Below are 20,384 nucleotides of genomic sequence, written 5' to 3'. Positions count from 1 at the left end.
TTCTTTTTTCCCATCTATATTGCTATCGTTCTCAATCTCAACTATTAAAGACAAGTCACCAGTCATCCGCAATTCGACGGGATCCCTTCCAAACGTGGGTGACGACGAAGATCCAACGACACAGCGCCACAACTAAGGTATCTTATGTGCTACTCGTCGGATATTGCACACAAGGTGCTTAGTGTTTAGCGCGAAATCTTTTCATAAACCATGTGTTAATAATTTACATGCCACTCGCATAGGGACACGGATCCGCTGACGTACTACATGCCTACTGACGTGTGAGGCCCGGACCTATGTCAACAGACGTGCAGTATGTTAGAGGATCCCCATCCACTCACATAGTGCCCAGATTTTGGTCAGGAATCAGAAGGTGATCTATACAGGCAACCCGTGTCAGGATTGCTTGCGGTTCAGGTACCATGATTTGAACCGAAGGATGTCAAAAGATGCATTGCCGCCTCATCCTCGATCATCGTCGGTTCAAGCAAACTAATAGAATACTTTATTTCGATTCTTGTATTCAACTGATGTATCAGAAAGTCCAGGGTAGAAGAAAGCCAGCGCGGAGGGAACATTTGTAGCTGCCCTCAAAAACTTGTACGCTAATCTCACCTTGCCTATAAATAATTAACACCTGCAGTTAAACTCACAGAATTCCTAATGCAAGTCCACAATGACAAAAATATATCATTGTAACGTGTCCACTTAATCAAAAGTTGAACTGGAAGCCTCCAGGAAAACCGCCTCCAGGGAACCCGCCATCGAAATGGAACGTGTATTGCTGACCGCCGCCTCCAAAAGGATTGAAGCCACCTCCACCTCCTCCCATATTCATCTCGTCGAGATCCTCTCCACGGTCATACCTTACACGTTTGTCTTCATCACCAAGCACCTGCAGATGCAGAGTGTGTGTGCAACATGTCAATTGCACAATTCATTCAAATGAAACATTCATAGAGTGAGAAAATAGTAAAATGTTTGCATGCTTACAATTCGTGTGTCGCAGATTGAACTACATCTAAATAGCACAGTTATCAAACTATATGTTGATACAGCCATGCAACAATTGGGGTTTGAATGAACCTCAGAATGGACGAGTGTTTTTCTTTAACAGAAATGAATTTCATAGGTACCTCATAAGCAGCAGCAATTTCTCGAAACATGTTTTCTGCTTCCTCCCGGTTATCCACATTTTTATCTGGATGCCACTGCAACGCCAGCTTTTTGTAGGCACGTTTTATCTCTGCAGCTGATGCTGTCTTTGAAACACCAAGGGTTTTGTACCAGTCTTTTCTTTTGCTCAACTTAAGCTGCTTTTCAGCTCTCATAAGTGCTTCACGGATGCCCATGTCCTGATTGTCAAAAATATGACCACTGTTATCAGGATAGTAAGAAAGCCAAAAACTAACTTTGTGGGGATAAGGCTGGAAAAGAAAATGCTTGTATAGCAATCCTAGAGATCCTATCAGTGCAAATGGAAAGCAACGAGAAGGTTCCTCCAGGAGAGGGGATGGATGGGTGGGTGGTGGTTTTGGGGGAAGCACCAGGGGAAGCTTACATGAATAAAACCCCAGAACTACAGTTTGTGTACACCATCCGAATTCTGCATTTCCAAACCAAATAAAATTTACCTGCGGAGATTTCTGAGCAGCCTCTTTTAGATCCTGAACCGCTCCTTCCCAATCTTCTGAGAGAAGTTTGGCTTCACCTCTCTGCAGCAAGAAGAATGAAGAATGCCATCAAATATCCCAAGAAAGTGAGAAACAGATAAGAGTAACAGACTTGCAAAATCTGGTGTAACACACAATTAAGTTCTAGTGTAAGGTACATAACTTGGTATATCATTAGTTAAAAAATACATTGCATTATCTATGTACTTTTACTCTGGATTCGAAACATATTACTAGTGCATATCAAACTGAAGATCTTAGACATGCAGAACAAGTGTAACAGACTAACAGTAATATAAGTGCCAGTATCTGATTCCTAGCGTTGATTTCAATCTTAATGGCGGGATACATAAAAAGAAAGAAATCCTCCTTTTTCAGAAACCAGTGTCAAGTTTGCAAGATAAGATCTTAGACATGCTGGATATGCATTCTGAATTTACATGGATGTTCTGTGTAATTGCAGGCAGGCAATGTTACCTGTGTCAGTGCATCAACAAGTTCCTCATTTATGTTGAGCGCTTCTGTACAACTGTTGATAGCCTCCTTGCCTCTCCCAAGTTTAACCAGAGTCTTACATAACCCAAAATAAAGATGTACATTATAAGCAATATGGTCTGGATCCATTGCAAGAGCTGCCTTGTAGTCCTCAGCAGCCACACGTAGCTTACCCTTGGCAGCATTATCATCGGCCTGCATGCAAACCATTTGATTTAACTATTACAATATCACACACTCCAAATTGATCGATAAGAAGAAATGATACTCACGATCTTAGTCTTCTTCAAAAGATTTTTCAACCCAAAATATGCTTTCTTCAAATCTGAATGTTCTGGATCAAGACGAAGCCCTTTCTGGTAGTGCCTAAACAGATAGTATTGTTTGAATGTTATCTAGTGCTGCACTTGTGTGTTTATCGGCACATGCACACGCTTTTCCAAATTACCTGGAAGCCACATCATGATCAGCAAGGTAATAGTACGCTCGACCACGAAGTAACAGTGCATCCAAGTTGTCTTCATCTTCCTTTAGAATAAATCCTGTCTCTGAAATAACACTTGAGTAGTCTTTCAATGCTAGCAATGCTTTGGCCTTTAGAAGCTTTGCCTACAAAATCAACCAATAGACAATAGTACTACAGCTCATTGAGACAGGACTACATGAAATATTTGTCTGCCCTACTCCTTGTTTTGCACAACCGATGAAACATACCTTTAAGCAACCTGGAGAAAAGACAAGCACAATTTTGTTGATGTATTCCAGGACCTTCGAAAAGTCTCCAGAATCAAACTGGCCAAAAGCAGACTGTAATGAATTTTGAGCCTGTAGCAGCTGAGATAATTCCTTTTCCACTGCCACAGCCCCAGGCTTTAGCTCCAGGTATTTGTTATAGTCGCTCTCAGCTTCCTTGTATCTAGACTTCAAAAAATAGACATTTGCATATAAGACATGCAAGGAACAACAAAATGAAATAATACATTTAAATTGACAAGGGTGTCATTAGTCATGTTCTCTTGCCATTTTTCTTTTATGAGACTCCTCTTTCAGATATGGAGCGACTGGTGTTGCATTAGAGTTTGGGTTTCTCTTGAATTTAATGGAAGTAAAATTAATTTTTCTTGCTTGTGAGGCCAAACCAAAACGAAAATAGGCTACTTCTTAGCATGGAAAAAAAGAACTTGAAAAATGTGATCATTTGTAGCCATTAGCATTGAATTTATGTATGGGCGCCGCACACAGAAAGAATGGATCATAAATCAGCCTGAGAACATAATTTACCTGCATTTATGACGAAGGACGGATGCACGCTGCCTGTAAGCTTCAGAATGATTTGGGTCAACTTCCAACACGGCATTTAGTAGGCCAAGTGCTCCATCATACTTCCTCAGGTTCATCATCTCAGAGGCTCGTGTGAACAAAGTAGATGGGTCATTTTCTTGACCTTCTGAAATCCCAGAAAAAAGCATATTTGGTTACTGAATAGTCTATAAAGAAGTAAAACAGAATCATTCTTCTTTTCTTTTAAGAGAAAAAAATCGGTTTCCCTAGTTCATCCTTGTTTAATAAACTAGCAGGAGGATCACTAAAGTGAATATTTACCAAATGAGATTTGAAGCGTAGGACATGAAATGGATACTAAACCAAGCATGCATGTTATGCGAAAAAAAACACCTGCCTACGCATCTTTGTGAGCACGGGTGAGAAAGCTAGCAGCACTTGAAATGTCATTGGTGATTCGGAAAGGGTAGCATTCTTTCCTTCTTTATGCATTTTGTTGGTGCAAATCATGAAGGAAGTTGCCTGTAGATGTTGATTACCACTGCATCAGAGCTGACCATGAGTAATTTTTTACTAGAAGCACAACTGAATGGAGTTGTGACTCACAAGAACGGCTTGAGAATTAAACCAAGCATGCATGTTATGTGAAAAAAAACACCTGCCTACGCATCTTTGTGAGCACGGGTGAGAAAGCTAGCAGCACTTGAAATGTCATTGGTGATTCGGAAAGGGTAGCAGTCTTTCTTTCTTTATGCATTTTGTTGGTGCAAATCATGAAGGAAGTTGTCTGTAGATGATGTTGATTACCACTGCATCAGAGCTGACCATGAGTAATTTTTTACTAGAAGCACAACTTAATGGAGTTGTGACTCACAAGAACGGCTTGAGTACGTGAATTGATCTGTTATATGTATAGTTGGTGTGATGAATAAATCAATTTGTTTACATGGACTTAGAATCAAACATAAAGAGCTGTTTGGGTGGCACTGGACCTAGTTGTCATGTGTTGTGTGTATACAGATAGTGCAGCCAGACAAGATCCAATTGGACAGTGAGAGGTAAAAAGGGATGGGATGATTGAGTCTCGCTCGCTCGCTGGATCCATCCATCCAATATGCCGCATCCTAAAATTGGGCAAGCGAATCAATGTAAAGAGGGGAAGGCCCCCTTTGTTGAATGGTCCTAAAACTAGAGGAGAGGAGAGGACAGGAGATCCATCCGATGCAATCCAATCTAGCAGAACAGCGGGCGCCTTTGGTATGGTTGGTTATGGTGAGAGGGAAGGAAGAAACTCAAATGGGCAGAGAAGGACAGACCTTGGGCGAAGACGAGGGGCGAGTACTGGAGGAGGCAGAGGATGAGGAGCAGAGGCAGCGCCGCCCGCCACAGCCGCACCATCGCCGCCGATCTTCTCTCTCTCTCTCTTCTGTCGTCTTCCTGCCAGCCCTGGCTGTAGAGAGAGAGAGAGACGGACGGACGGAGATCTACGTTCCGTTGCGTACGCAAGAAAGATTTGGGACGGAACACGTAGCAGGGCCAATACGGCGACGACGCGTGGATGGGCTGGGCTGGTATTCTATTCTATTCTTTGCATGGGCCGGGCTTCTCCTTTGGGCTTAGTGCTACAGTAAGATGGCAGACAATCCTAACCCCCCATGAACCTCCAATCGAGGGAGACTGGATCTCGTCAATGACCCTATGGAGGGGGCACGGCGAGCTCCGAAAGGAAGACCAGCAGATTGGCGTGGGTTGGAGGTTCCTCATAAGTGCGTCCATCGGTGGTGGTTGGATCTTCGACAGTCGGATCTGGCACGATGCAAGGTGACTCCCCAACACAAGGAGCGGCTACGCCAATAGGGAGGTCATACAAGGCTCTACAAAGCAACTACCCCCTATGTCCAAGACGATATCCTACGAAGGCTGAGGGAAGGCTCGATGACCTCTCCGGTGAAACCATGGTGGATGGTTGAGGAGGAACATACTCATCTTGCAAAGGTAATCCAATACCATTTATTCAAATCTCCATCTATCGTTGAAGACCTCGCTGCTCTAAACATCTCGTTTCGGGGCAACTAGATGGGGTGTAGGCAGTCAAAGCTTGATCTTGAGGCTTGGCCGACGATCTCTCCAGCAAGGAGTGCATCACCGCCGCCTCCAGCAAGATCGGCTAAGGGGGGATTTTTTTTTTCCCAGCCCACTTGACAGTGCTACGGGCCAAATGAATAGGGGCCCGGCCCAGCCTAAGTCTGCGTTTGGGTACTCCCACTCAGATTTTTACGCCCATTCTTCCCAGCTACTGCCGCATTCGTGGATTTGGGTCTCCAGAGCTAGCAGTTGTCTAGGGTTAGGGTTCCCGGTGACGAGAGAGGAGATTTGGCAATTTGGTTCGGGAGCGAGGAGAGCAAGGTTTGTGGATCTTCCTCCGCCTCTTTCGGCTACCTTCGCTCAAGTCCTAAAAGAGGGTTCCATGGCTCGCCGCCAACACAAAGACCAAGGGAGACCTTGGGGGAAGAGAAGGTCGAAGGAGATCCGGAGAGATGAGGAAGATCTCCATGGGGTGATCTTCATAGGGAGCGAGATCTATGTCACAAGCTTCGGCGAAGCTTTAGAGCACAAAGTGAGCAAGGGAGTTCACACATTCACGCGAGGGAGGACCTCCATACCCGCGGCCATGGTGGGCAAGGTGGTGCATATGGTGATTCAAGACCCCAATTTGGCCATGGAGGCCGGGGATCTGGAGCTGGGGACCACAAATCTAAGGGTGGCTTTGGGGGTCCACAAGGAAAACAAGAGGGAAGGCAGGAAGGAAGATCTGGTGACTGGCAGTAGGGCAGTCAACACCAGTGGGGTGCACAACGAGGATTCAAAGGTAAACACCCCAAACTGGCCAACCTTGTTGTAACACCTTGAGTTTTAGCATATAAAAATATAGCAAAATTCACTCCAAATTAAAACTTTTTCTAATTATTGAACTAGTATAAAATCAAGAAAATATATATTTGATGTATATATACTCGTATGTATATATTCAAATATATTATTTTGGCTAAGTATTCCAGAGATCACTAAGTTAATTTCCCAATTAGTCCTTGCAATAAAGTGAGCATATGCATTTTTGGTTTGTTGCTTTTAAGGTTCTTTGTGGGGTGATTCAAATTGAATGCTTCTCAATTCGAGTCTGTTCTAGTTCCTTTCGGCAATTTCCTAATCCAAATCAATCCGAGAAAATTGATCTTCCAATCCAACTCAAATATTCCTTTTTGAATCAATCTTAAATCTATACTATTCGTATCAGCTACGTAATGTAGTAGCTGATACTGGAGGCATAAGAGATCCCGGTAGCCGGGGGTCTTACAAAGGCGATGGCGACCGGAGGGACGGCGCAACGTCGTGGCGGCGCTGCGGCTATGCACGCTGCAAGGGAAGGGCGAGGTGGCGCGAGACGGTGACGTGACCGAGCGAAGCTCGGGGAGGGCCGAGCACGACAGCTCGGATTTGGGCGATCGGGGAAGATGGCCGGGGAGAGGGAAAGATGGCGTGTGCGGCAACCAGCGGTGCAGCCAGGGTAGCGGCAGCGATGGCAGCCAGGGGAAAGTGGCACGCGTAGTGTGAGCCAGTGGCTACGCGCACAAGGCGGCGACGCAGAAGGAGACGTCCGGCCGTGGCAACAGCTAGGAGCTTGGGCCAGCGGCGTGATGCGGCTCCGCGCAGGAGGCGCGCTTACTAGCGGTGCGGCATGGCTTGGTGCAGTAGCGCAACCGAGGGCACGAGCGGCACGATGGCAACAACAAGGAAGGGTGTGGCGGGGCGCGGCGTGGTGGCAAAGGGCGCACGACGGCTACGTGTGCACGAAAATGGCGTGCATAGCGGGGAGGCCGGGTCGGCATCAGTAGAAGTCGGCCGGACTGTGCAACTCAAGTCGACGTCGCAGGGGAGGCCAGACGGGTGCGGCCACGGCAAAGCTCAAGAGGGCTCGCTGGCGGTGGTCCGTCAGCTATGGTGTGCAGCGAAGTGACGATAGCACGGTGCACGCACGATAGCATGCTTGGCGGCAGCGCGCGTGACTTAACACATAGGAGTAGAGGGGTGATGGGGTGAGGGAGGCTCACCGAGTAAATTTACGCACATGGCGATGGTTCGCACGTCAATGGCGTGCTCGACAGTAGCTCATGTGGCGACGGCGGCACACACACAGCTGGGCGGCACAGTGGCGCAGCGCCCACGGTGACGACGAAGGAGCAGAGGAGGGCGGGGAGCGAGGCTAGCCAGTCGAGCGGCGAGGAGATAGGGTTCTTGGTGTGGGTGCCTGTGTGTATGTATGCATGTTTGTGTGTATGTATGCTTGTGTGAGAGAGAGGAGCAAGGAAGAAGGTGCTGATGTTGTTATGGTGTGGAATTGGGAGCCTTGCAGGTGAAGAAACGGAGGAGAAGAAATGGCTTTTGCCTGCTTGTGAAAAGATCAAGGCAGAGCATGGGGACAGGGAGGCATAGGGAGGAGTATAGGTTGCTGTTCTGTGGTGTGGGAGTGAGAGAGTGGGCTGGTGGTGTGACTTTGGCCGGTGAAAGAGAAGAGAGAGAGAGCAGCAGGGCATGGGAGAATGGGAGAGGGAAAAGATCTGAGAGAGAGAAATGAGAGAGAGAGAGAGTATTTGGATGTTAAACGGAATGTGCGATAATTCAAATAGATGTATTTGAATTTGAACTGGATTTGTATGATTCAATTCGAATGTAATTGAGTTCAATTTGAGAAAATTGTATTAGTTCGGAATGGATGATTTAATGAATGACTTGAATTTGAATTGGATCGAGTAATTCAAATTGTATTTGAATTAGAGATTGAAATGACTTCCGAAAGAGGATTTGAATTGCATGTGAAAACGAATTCAACGATGATTTAAATGAGACTAGCTTTGAGATATTTGGGATTAAATTCAAATAGAAGTATTTAAATTTAATATTTGGATTTGAGATTGATTCAAAAAGAATATTTGAGTTGGATTGGAAGATCGATTTTTCTTGGATTGATTTGGATTAGGAAATTGCCGAAAAGAACTAAAATGGATTCGAATTTGAGATAACTTCAAATTTGAATCGCCACACAAGAACCATAAGAATCACTAAACCAAAAATGCATATGCTCAATTTATTGTAAGGTTTTCTTTAGAAATTAATTTGGTGTACTCTGAAATACTTAGCCAAAATAATATATTTGAATAAACACATACAAGTATATACATATTCAAATATATATATTCTTAATTTTATACTGGTTTAATAATTAGAAATTTGTTTAATTTGGAGTGAATTTTGCTAAAACTCAGGGTGTTACATCTATGACCTGTCGGAGGGTTTCTAGGGTTTGTCCGCTACCGAGGCTAAGCCATCGGCGGGGAGGTTTTTAAGATTTCTCTACCACCGAGGCTAAGCCATCGGTGGGGGTTTTTAAGATGTCTCCGCCACCGAGGCTAAGTCATTATTGGAGGTTTTTAAGATGTCTCCGCTACCGAGGCTAGACCATCGGTGAGGAGGTTTGAAAGATGTCTCCGCCATCGAGGCTAAACCATCGGTGGGGTTTTTTAAGATGTCTCTGCCACCGAGACTAGGTCATCGGTGGGGAGGTTTTTAAGATGTCTCTGCCACCGAAGCTAGGCCATCGGTGAGGAGGTTTTTAATCTCTTATGCATTATTTTAGCAGAGGTATAACTTAAGTTTTGACTGTATATATAATTTAGGTTTTACTATTTATTATTAAACAGAGATATAGCTTAAGTCTTATGGTATCCTATTGCTACCTAGCAACTATCTGTCGTAGAGATTTTCAATCAAATAAGCTAGCTACTTTCAGAGTACGCTGACTTTGTTGTATAAATACTAACTAGCTTGGTAAGCTATAACTATGTGGTCATAAGCGAGCGTACCTTTGCCAAAATGAGGCCTCAATAGTAAGGTCGAAGGCCAAGAAGAACTCTGTAGCCTGAAGGCAGCGAAAGGATCAACTTCTCCAGCCTGGGCTTCCCGCCGAAGGGTCTGGGTTGTGTGGGAATCCGAAGCACTCGAAGCCCTATTGCCGGAGCCCTACGCCTCTTCACCATGGCCAATCCCACCAATGTCGAACCCGGCGGGGGAGGCACATCGGGGGCCGCAACTGCTCCGAAGGCTTAGGTTAGGCCCCATACGTTGGAGGCTTGCCAGACTCTGTTTATGGCTATGGCCTTTTTGCGACTCAGTCCTCATTGTTGGGGTATTGCACCGTTAGTGGCGAAGCCAGAGCGGCATAGCAGGCCGAGGGGTTAGGGCAACCCACTACAGGCTTGCAACCCTGGGTCACCCATCGCCAGCTTTTTTCCCTTGTCAGGCATCCCGTCTGCTTCTTGAGGTAATCTTCCCAGAAAGTTATCAGGGTTCAGTAGCCATCTGTATTGTGGCCATGTCCGAGTCCGTGCAGGATGCACCATTACCCTTTCGGTGGTACTAAAGCTTGTGGTTGGTACCAAGGATGTCTGTGGGAACTGCGCCCCTGGGGCCGATGGTCTCCCTGGAGCCTGCTTTCACACAGGGAGGCCGTCGAGACTGCCAGGTGATCAGGCTCTCAAGGACACTAGCTCGACAAAGGTGCCCTAGGCGTAACCACAAGAAGCGTCTAGGGGCCGGGCTCACGCATGAGGGCCCCTGGGCTCGAGCGTTCATAACCATCGGAATGCAACTATTTGGCTACGGCCTCGGTCGTAACCCCTTAGGGTGTGACGGGGTCCTCGCTGCGCCACTATTGGAACGCCTCCCCGACGGCTTTGGCCTCCGTGCTAACCCAAGCTGTTGGGTCGGTGGCGATCGGATGGTCGTCGTCGTTCCACCCAGTGTGGAGTTCGTGGGTGCACACATTGTGCCTGGTCGCAGCTACCATGCATACATTTGCATGGGTGCGGTGATGGAAACGACTTCTTAGTCTAGCGCCTTGGTGGTCTTTGGTGGTGTCCTACCTCCCCTTGTACTTCTATGTTCAGGTCCCCATGGATGGCATGCTGTTAGCGGAAGAGAAGATGTCTTCCGCGAAAAAAGTGCAACGAGAGTCTCTTCTAGAGAGGAGATTCAAGCTTGGAGAAGGAGTGGAGAGGAGGGAGAATAAAAAACGTGTTGATTATCGAAAGATTGGGTCCCCTAGTCTGGTGGCCAAGGGTTTGTATTTATAGTGTCATTTAGGGTGTAAATATATAGGTACACCCTTACAGAGATAGTGATACAAACTATCGCTACACCGTAGGGACCTGGGGCCTGTCGAATCGCACAACTCAGGCCTAGGTAGAATATTTTTATTCTCTGCTCAAAAGACATTATCTACTATGGCAAATACATTAGTGCAAGTAGTCCTAGTGACGCGGTACCCAGCCGGTCGTTAATTGCAGTGCCACATTGTCACGGGTGTTAGAGTGGTCTCCACTTGCCTTGGGAGGTCAAAGTGACCACCACTTGCACCGGCATTAATTGTAGGTCACTTCGTGTCAGGCCAATTACCTTTGGTGTTCTCCTTTTGCTAATATTCTCTTTGGAGCCAGCTTTTTCTCTTGTCTCGAGAGGCGGTGACCTGAGGGGTTCACTGCCTCCAAAAGCCTCAGCCTCTGTAGGGAGTCCAGAGCCCGAGAGCTCCGGAGATGCTCTTGACGGTGTCTCCTTAGTATTATTTGTGGGTTGGAATATTTCCCCCAACATCATATAAAAGAGTTAATCTAGAGATGCTATGTTTGGAGTGCGAAGGCTTATAAGTTAACCCAAATATTAATCTTCTTAAAACAGTCATGTGAAACCAGAAACACTAATGGGCCGAGATATTACAATTACTCCTAGTTACATACATCAAGAGCACGTGGTGGTTGTTGTTTCTCTTCAAAAGTAACACCTCACATGTTTTGTTCCCAAGCCTTGAAGCAGCCATGTAAGACCAAAAATACTAATAGGCCGAGGTATTACAATTACTCGTAGTTACATACATCAAGAGCACATGGTGGTTGTGGTTTCTCTTCAAAAGTACCACCTCACATGTTTTGTTCCCAATGTACTCAGCAGCTGTAGTTCTTTCAGGCATGGACAAGAATCATATATTCTTTAACTATCATCAACTAGAATTATACATAACACAGCCACAAAAATAGCACACACCTCAGTTCATCATTTGTTTTACTCCTGGACAAATATCTACAGCCACTAAAACACCCGGGGATTGGATAAAAGTGATCATTGAAACTCCTAGATAAGATATAGTCTTCTTCTGAAACCTTGGGCATATATAATACTAGCTACCCTAATATAGCTGTTCTCTTTGGCCATTCCACCACCTTGACCTACACCAAAATCACAAGGCAGCACTTTAAATGTCAGGGAGAAAAACAACACTTCGCATGAAATTGAAAGGAATCAGTTGTTGGTACAGATATAGTATATGTGTTGTGCACAGATACATTTTTGTCGTGATTTTTTTCTTATCCTGAGAATTCTTATGCACCAAAAGATAGTTTCCTTCCTAGCATTATATTGTTATGTTCATCACCAAAAGTACTTTTATTGTACTATTACCAACATATTATGATAGAAGAAGGTAGTAAAAGTTGCATCTCAGAGACTGCCAGGTCCAAAATTAAAACATGAAGGGAGCAACTTGTCTCTTGATTTGTTTTTTTAACGGAAAACAGTGAGGGATCCCACACTTTAAAATATTTTATTTAAACGGGTGATGCCAAAAGGAAAAGAAAGAATATCCTGATTTGTTTTATTATCTAATAACTTCAAAATTTCAATGCTAAAATGTACTTTTGAGGGAAATAACCAAAATGCTGCATCATAAGCATATTACCAGAAGTAATCCCATCGTGGATTGATCTTGGACATGCGGTTTGCCCCATAAGACTCGGCACGGCGGGCATTGCGGAAAGCACAACACCCACATGAGTAGATTGCTATGAGTATAACGAGGACAATGACATTGAGGATGGTGATGTTGTGCCAGTCTCGCCGCACCTGCTCCAGCACTCCGGCCTTGCACGAGTCACACTGGTAACAGAGGATGTTAGGAGCATTGTTCCACCTATAGCAGTCCTCGTCCTGCGGCCCAATTGGCATGCCTTCGCTGTACGTGCATGATGTCGGTGGCTTGCAGCATCCAGACTGCATGAGAGTTCAGAGCTGAGAGCTTTGGTTATGTTAGACTGACTAGCATAATTCTTCAGTTTTGCTAGAATTTCAGTTAAAATCTGTTGAGAAGATTTTCGGTACTTGTAGTATGTATGTTTTTGGAATAGCAACAGATCATCTAAAGGTTTTTAAAAATGATGCCAAAACCGCAACGTTCATATTGGAGAGGAAAGCAGAGCAGACCTGTACTGGCGTGAGGTTATGCTGGAGGTAATCGAGGGGAGTCCAAGTGGCGATCCTGGGGCAGGCTCTGGACCCAACAACGCATGCGAGCGCTGGCCGCCAGTAGCGCTCGGCCTCGACATGCTTCTGGAGCCATGCCGAGTAATCTGTGATCCGGAACTCCCGGTACGGCCTGCCAGGCACTTGCCTGCCACCGCCGCCCGCTGTGACAGCCAGCCCGAACACTGTCATCCCGAGCAGGGCGATGACGAGGAGTAGCATGGCGAGGAGGTATAGCCACAGCGCCCATGCCACGTGGTAGCATGCACCGATGAAGCCGGCTAGGGAGACCAGGAGGACGACGAAGCCGATGGCAAGGAGCGGTGCCTGCAGTGCTGATTCGCATGTCGCCGCCGAGCCGTGCGCCAGCCACAGCCCTGCACCGATGATGGGGATCGAGGCCACGAGCGTCAGCAGGTTGAGGTACCCGATCACTGTGTTGCTGAAACGGTGTGGGTATGGGTGCGGGTGCGGGTGCGGGTGCATCTTGCTCTTGCTCTTGCACTACTACTACTACTACTCCATAAGCTGCCTGCTTGCGTACTATGGCGGACTAGTTTATATCAGCAGGTTGAGCCAGCGCCATCATCTTAATTATGATATGCTCCTAGTCCTAGCTCCTAGTTATGCATTGCAGTGTCCCTCCATGGAATGTGGTGGCTTCATGCAGGCATGCTTTCCTTTAATTTCTCTTTAGTTAGGCTGCTTTTCTTTCTGGATTGTGTGAACCCCTCTGTGTATGATCTGGAAATCTACCAAAGACAGCTTTTTCAAACTCTCACTTTTGCGCATCCCCACCATACCATACATATACATCATGAAACTCCAATTTGTTTTTCTGTGTTTTCTGCCTGCGCTACGTGCCCTTTGCGCCTTTTCTCTTTGATATTGAAATGTAAAAGCATTAACATGTGCTCCTTTTGCACTTCGTTATGGTTGAACTGTTCAGGTTCTCAAGGCACAACTTAGCTTAGGAACAGCATCAACAACTCAACAGTTCTGAAAACCTGCAAGACTTTGCTAAAAAAATAAAACTGCAAGAATTATAATCTGATAACTCGAAACCGGCCTTTTCCCAACTTGCAGTTATGGGATTGATGTCTTGGTCCCTTGTGATCCTTAATCATTAAGGTAATGGAGAGCGGGATCTGGGCTAAGAATAATTGGGGCAGGCTTCTTTTTTATCAAGATCGAGCATGGCATGGAACACTTTGTTTTGATGGGCGTGCATGTCTTGATATCACTCGGTAAGCAAAGTAGATCGGTCCAAATTGTTTGCTTTTCTGCTTTACTTGGCTTTTTTCAGCAGGACAAAGCTAAAACAGAGGTGCCTTGTAGGTAATCAGATCTTGCTGCATGTGATCTGCTCAGATGGCAAGTATAATTTTTTTTAGGTTTCATGAGTAAACAAGCACATCCTTAACTGACAAGGACTTCGCAGCTCCTCAGCTTATGTATGTAATGAAAGTTTTCTAGTTTCAGATTTGCAGATAAAGTACTCCATTGATTAGATTCTGCAACGGTGTGATACTGATGCAATTGCAGTGTGGCGTTGCAGGTTAAGTAGGGGAGGATTGAGATGGCTGACCGACAGGAATAGTTGAGGTTGCTTCTCGTCTCCCTCCCCCGTCTTAAGAGTTGTTGCTACAGTTTGAGCTTAGGACAAGACTGAGCAGCTCGCGGTCTGGGGGGGGGGGGGTTGATCATGAAGGTTATATATATGCATCTCGATCCACTGCCTAGCTATCTAGCAATTTACTGTTGCTACTTGTTCTTGTATCGATCTAGTGCTAGCTTGCCGAGACGGGCAGAGGCAGGGGCTGTTGCCGAGAGGCGGCGGCAGCATCGGCGAGGTAGGCGAGCGTGACGGCGGCGTCGCTCATCAGCGGGCGCGCGGAGGCCTCGTCCTGCAGGCACATGGCGGCCACGGCCACGGCTTGCTTGAGGTCCCTCTCCGGGAAGTCCCCCCACAGGAGCGGGTCGGCGAGCTCGCGGTACCTCTTGCCGTCCCTGAGCATGGGCCTGGCCCAGGCCACGAGCAGCTGCTCGGCGGGCGGCCTGGTGGAGTCGACGGCGCGGCGACCGGTGACGAGCTCGAGCAGGAGGACACCGAAGCTGTAGACGTCGGTCTTGACGGTGAGGGTGCCGGCGCGCACGTACTCGGGGGCGCAGTAGCCGTAGGTGCCCATGACGCGCGGGGAGCGGTCGCCGACGGGGCCGAGCTTGGCTAGCCCAAAGTCCGAGAGCCTGGGGCAGAGGGCGTCGTCGAGGAGGACGTTGGAGGACTTGAGGTCGCGGTAGATGACCGGCGGGTTGGCCGTCTCGTGCAGGTACTCGAGTCCCCGGGCGGCGCCCAGCGCGACGCGCATGCGCGTCTCCCAGCTGAGCGCGCGCTGCTGCTGCTGCTCGGGGGCGTTGTCCAGCTGCAGGTGGTCAGCGAGAGAGCCCAGCGCCATGTACTCGTAGACGAGCAGGCGCTGCTCGCCGTCAGCGCAGTAGCCGACGAGGTTAACGAGGTTGGGGTGGTGCAGCAGACTGAGCATGAGCACCTCCACCACGAACTCGCGGTTGCCCTGCGCGCCGTCCCTGTCCAGCTGCTTCACGGCCACCACCTGCCCGCTCTCCAGCCGGCCCCGGTACACCCGCCCGAAGCCGCCCTCGCCCAGCAGGCTCTCCGCCCGGAAGTTGCCCGTCGCCGCCGCGAGCTCCCCGTACGTGAACGCGCGCACCCTGCTGCTGCTGCTGTTGACGTTGCTGCACGCTGCCGCTGCCGTCGATGCGTCTCCTTCTCCTGCCATTCAGTTACTCCAATATATGTTAATCGCAGGCTCATATTGAGTGCATCATATCGTCCTTTCATGAATTCATTATTAGCTATGAGGACATGGACATGGAATTACTTACCGGGTTGGGGTTGGTGAATTCGAAGGTGGTTACGCGTGGACGAGCACGACGACAATCGCAGGCTACGACCGCGCCTCCTCCTCGACGACGACGACGGCAATGGCGCCTCCTCCTCCTCATCCGCTGGCTTGAAGCATGCAAAGCAGCTCATGATCGATCCCCTCCAGCAATTAATCAAAGTGGCGCCGCAAAACAGAGCTGAAGATCGAGAACAGATTTGAAATAACGCAATTCGATCGGCATGCATGTGTTACTTGACGGACCAAATTAAGCTCTGTTGTTTCTCCATCTCTTGTTTATTAGGAATAGCTAGGGACTAAAATTAGTATATATGCATCTCGACTTTCAAGTTTAGGAATTGAACGAAGGATATTGGTCCTGTGGTACTGAAATTATTAAGCTAAGTGACTAAGTGAGTTACTGCATTCATTCCTCGTCTCTTATTTATTTTCCACGTCGTGACATGATCCAAAACAAGATTGAAAAATATTTGTTTGTTAATTAATCTCTCTGATATAAAAATACTAGCAATTGCATATGCGTTGCACACATGTGAAATCAATTCAAGATATAGCAATATGAAGAAATAAAATAATGATATATTTGCATATCGGACTTTTCAAACATACACTTGCATGGTTGACAAAAAGAGAGCACAATCACTGTTAATTTTTTGATTCGTGAGCATGGATATTGGAAGTATTTTGAAATGAGGAACGGCGTCTAACTTTGCATGATAACCATTTGATCAATTTGGATAGACGATGTTGGTCGTTTGGATATGCCATAACTCATCAATTTTATAGGAGTATAGATACTCTGTCTTTTAGGACATTGATATGGTCTGTCAGATATATTTTGACTAGCAATTCTATAAAAATTATATCATTTCAAACAAAATTAATTAAATATTATAAAATATTTCCGTGGTGGATATGGTTACATAATCAGTCTTAATCTTATGTCATCTATAGAGTGTGAGTCGTAGGATCTCTCCATGGAGGAATACAAGCTGTCAGATCTGCTCCATGTGGCGGTTGTATCCAACTCCTTCGAGAAGCGTCGAATAGCAAGACTTTGCAACCGAGTCCTCCCTTATTTCTTTCCCCTTTATGCTCCTCTCCTCCATCGAGATTTGTCGATCCTCCCCGACCTCCTCCTCACACTACTGCCACCATCCCTCGCCGCCTTGCATCGTCATCTCTATCGGAGCCGCAACCTTCCTTAATGTGTGCCCCCACTTCTCCTCCTCCCCCTTCTCCCCTTTTTTTGGGACGCCACTGCACTCTCCCCGATCGTCGACACTAGAATGGATGGGTGGCGAAGCGAACATGGAACTCAGTAGTTGGCATACCTGCGCACCATCCACCGGCTCTACACTGTGTTGTGGTGTCCCATGGTCCAACCGTTGTGGCCGTCAGATCTTGGCTCTCGAGCTTCTCCTCCCTCAATGACATCATTGCTTCTCAACCCCGCTTGCGCCTACGGTCGCCTCTACCCCACCCTCACCTCCTCCGTCTGTCACAGCCGCTTGTCACACTCCTAGTTTATTGATGAAACTAAAGATGTTGACTGACAAAATTGAAGAAAACTAAAAGAATAGACAGTTAAGAGGCAGGCGAGAAGACTATGAAGATCAAAAGGTCAAGATCATCTCATACCGCTTCATTCAGGATCAATAGCTCAAGATGATTTCTGAATTCACTATTAGGTGGTTAGAACCGTTTTTTTTTACTATTTTCCGTATTGGAGTCATTTCATTTTCACTTTTAAACATGTTGTAACAGTCAACTAAACTGGGTTAAACTTAGACTTATATTACCCGTTGGGATATGGAGAACGACAATAATTCTAATGCCATTAGTTTCTTGTAGCATAAGAAGTAGATAGCGTAACATAGTAGAGTTCTAGCAGATTCGTTGTGCCTTGCTATATCCACCAATTTTCCCCAAATTTCCATCTCGAACCCATAGGATCGGGTGGTGATGGGCGCGCAAAGACGGGGAGCGGTCTTTGTACGATATCTACGATGCGTCATTGAAGAACGTTGCAACAGGGCAAAACATTAAGAAAGATCTCATAGAAGGGCTAGATCAAGTTATGAGAATCATGCCAATACGGTTTCTAAGGGTCGGATCTATGTCTCTGACAACTGTAGAAGCACCACAGTGGTTACCAGGTGTTAGACTTTCATACCTTATTTCTGAGGAGTATGTTGGTCTAATAAATTCTGACCTAGCATGATGGAGAAGTGTGATGGAAGCTCTAATCCATTAGAATTCTTCCAGATCTATATAACATCTGTCCAAGTGATCGGAAGGGACGAGAAGGCTATGACCAATTACCTTCCCACGGTAATTGAAGAGTCTGCCCGTTCTTAGCTGACTAATTTGTCGACAGAATCAGCCTATTTGTGGGAACACTTGTGTGACTTTTCTTGGCCAACTTCTCGGGAACTTATGAGTGTCCTAGGAAGGGGGATGGCTTTCATTGCCTTTGCCAAGAGAACAATGAGACTATGTGATAATTCATCAAGAGATTCAATAACATCATAAATACAATTCCTGAAATTACTGACTTTTAAGTGATTCGAGCTTTCCAACAAGGAGTGCGGAACAGGAGGCTAACTGAAAATATGGTCATGCATTTGTATAATAGTGTTAAGGACCTATTCGAGATGGCTGACCACTGTGCCGCAGTGGCAGAAGCAATCGAGTAAAGTTGTTCCCAAGATAAGGGGGCTAAGTTGCTTTTATGACATTCCCCCCGGTGAAGAAGAAAATGATGTTATTGAATCAAGTAAATCTAGTGTTGAACTATGCCAAGAAAATGATGTAATAATTGTTCCACCGAATCCAAATATAATACAAGATGAAGACACAAGTGCATTGAACATACCTGAAGCCGAAGGTGAGGCTGAAGCAGTGGAAGGTAATCCAATATGGCAAACCGAGGATGGTGTTGATGGTGAAGATGAACTTGAGGAATCTGAAAGCGAAGAAAGCGACGGCGATGAGTACATGGATTCAGATGACGACTACATAGAACCAAACGAAGATATAGATGACGATTAGCTTATCATTTGTAAGCAGGGATAACTATGGTGCACATGATTTTTCGAGCATGGTACAAGTTTGCTTTGCTTTTTTTTTTTTTTTTGCAACTAATAGCACACATTGAGCTTTCAGCTTGGTTGGTTCTTCGTTGTACACGAGTTTTGGGACAAAAAAACAAAAAGATTAGTTGGTTCGGCCTTCAGTGACTTTAGGATCAAAGCATTTCTGTTCTCATTGTATAGTTAAGATTATACAAGCATAATTTGCATGAGTAATTCTGATCATCTGATGATGCTATGTTCAATCATTATATATCATAATTTGATTCCTCTCCACTGAAACAACACCAAGTCTGACAGAGTTGGAAAACCAAAACCTGATGCTACAATTATCACTCTAACATCAAAATTTTAAAAAGAAAATCACATTGATTAAGAGCTCAATCCTCTTGATTTTTTTCCTCGTAAAGACCAATGGCTCTCAGAGTTTAAAAGAAGTATGCAGTGCCAGTACCTAGAGGCTGCGGGAGGAGGTGTTCTTGTTGAGGGAGATGATGCAGTCCTGCGAGATGTTTGGCTCACAGCTGATCTGCCTCTGACTTGCAGCGCAGAACTTGAGTAGCAAAGGAGAGTTGCTTAGCCAATGACTGCATAGCTATTGAGGGTCATTTCGTCGATCAGCTCGCGGGCACCGACTGGTTCCCTCTTGCATGTCCTCCACCAACTTGCTCATCCAACAAACCAAGAACCTCCGCCTCCATTTCGTCGCCCGTCTCTGCTGTGCATGTTCTTGCAGCTCCAACATACTACGACTTGTCTCCATGCGTTGGCCTCTGCTCACTAGCTTGTTACCACCGCGTCCTTCCATCTCCAGCCACCGCTTGAGCCCGAGGTGCTGTGCGGGTGCCCGCCGGAGTGACAGGCCGTTCGCGATGCCCGCCGGAGTGACACACCAGCGGCACCTCCACGAGCGCCATCGCGCGTGCCCACCGTCGCTCCGAAACCCGCAAAGATCCAACCGTTTCATCAAATCCAACCTCCCAGCTCGCCCGCCATGCTCGTGACTTCGCCAGCGACCAATAAGCTCGTGTGCAGTCCCTCAACAGCTTTGGTATCCGCTGGCCCGCGCCAGAGCTAGTGGGCGCCTCCTCCATCCTCAACGTCGAGGGCGTCCGGCACGTCAGGCTCCGTGCCTGCGTCGTCGCAGCAGTCAACCGGCCTAGCTCCCTGCGGAGCACCGCGCGCACTATGCAGCCGCGTGTGGCGGCAGCGCAGCGCGCATCAGCCGACAAGCAGCAGCATCACTGCTGCCACCCAGACCAAGAAACTGAGCGAGCAATCCATTGGTGGGGATAAGATAGAGATAAGTGGTGGACCAGTGCTTTTTCTTTTCTTCTTAACCTCGTTTTGGGCTTGTGGCTGCGGCTATTTGGATTGGGAGAGATTTTGTATATTTGATTAAAGACATCACTTGTGAGAAACAAATATTTTAATACTATTTATCAAATCAGTTGTTACTAGAGAGACCGCAGAAGAAAAACAATTCTACGCTATTAATCAAATAAGTTGGACCT

General features: G+C 46.6%; 3 protein-coding genes across 6 annotated transcripts; all 3 read right to left on the bottom strand.

The window, feature by feature from the left end:
- Positions 1 to 482: 482 nt before the first annotated feature.
- On the bottom strand, positions 483 to 4,941 carry LOC133930095 (dnaJ protein P58IPK homolog B). 2 transcript variants are annotated; one of them, XM_062376800.1, is made up of 9 exons: positions 4,766 to 4,941; positions 3,450 to 3,615; positions 2,883 to 3,084; positions 2,617 to 2,777; positions 2,441 to 2,534; positions 2,151 to 2,363; positions 1,635 to 1,715; positions 1,137 to 1,355; positions 483 to 895 (listed from the first exon to the last, which is right to left on the bottom strand). In XM_062376800.1, the coding sequence occupies exons 1-9, from the start codon at positions 4,845 to 4,847 to the stop codon at positions 713 to 715; spliced, it is 1,401 nt and encodes a 466-aa protein (XP_062232784.1). In that variant the 5' UTR covers positions 4,848 to 4,941; the 3' UTR covers positions 483 to 712. The 2 variants fall into 2 exon arrangements, with proteins under 2 accessions (XP_062232784.1, XP_062232787.1); XM_062376803.1 differs by lacking the exon at positions 4,766 to 4,941 and having other exon boundaries at positions 2,883 to 3,089; positions 3,450 to 3,592.
- A 6,374-nt stretch (positions 4,942 to 11,315) lies between these two features.
- Positions 11,316 to 13,337, bottom strand: LOC133886602 (tetraspanin-6-like). Its single transcript, XM_062326318.1, has 3 exons — positions 12,813 to 13,337; positions 12,292 to 12,602; positions 11,316 to 11,782 (listed from the first exon to the last, which is right to left on the bottom strand). Exons 1-3 carry the CDS (start codon positions 13,335 to 13,337, stop codon positions 11,743 to 11,745), a joined length of 876 nt encoding a protein of 291 aa, XP_062182302.1. The 3' UTR covers positions 11,316 to 11,742.
- On the bottom strand, positions 13,319 to 20,171 carry LOC133930073 (probable serine/threonine-protein kinase PBL7). 3 transcript variants are annotated; one of them, XM_062376783.1, is made up of 4 exons: positions 19,325 to 20,171; positions 18,654 to 18,743; positions 15,756 to 17,297; positions 14,527 to 15,642 (listed from the first exon to the last, which is right to left on the bottom strand). In XM_062376783.1, exons 3-4 carry the CDS (start codon positions 16,000 to 16,002, stop codon positions 14,642 to 14,644), a joined length of 1,248 nt encoding a protein of 415 aa, XP_062232767.1. In that variant the 5' UTR covers positions 16,003 to 17,297; positions 18,654 to 18,743; positions 19,325 to 20,171; the 3' UTR covers positions 14,527 to 14,641. The 3 variants fall into 3 exon arrangements, with proteins under 3 accessions (XP_062232777.1, XP_062232767.1, XP_062232772.1); XM_062376788.1 differs by having other exon boundaries at positions 15,756 to 15,953; XM_062376793.1 differs by lacking the exon at positions 19,325 to 20,171 and having other exon boundaries at positions 13,319 to 15,642; positions 15,756 to 15,882; positions 18,654 to 18,740.
- Positions 20,172 to 20,384: the final 213 nt, after the last annotated feature.

This window comes from Phragmites australis, chromosome 1, assembly GCF_958298935.1.
Source record: "Phragmites australis chromosome 1, lpPhrAust1.1, whole genome shotgun sequence".
Classification (NCBI taxonomy): domain Eukaryota; kingdom Viridiplantae; phylum Streptophyta; class Magnoliopsida; order Poales; family Poaceae; genus Phragmites; species Phragmites australis.
The sequence above is the reverse complement of the archived record's forward strand: the minus strand, read 5'-3'. Positions and strand labels throughout refer to the sequence as shown.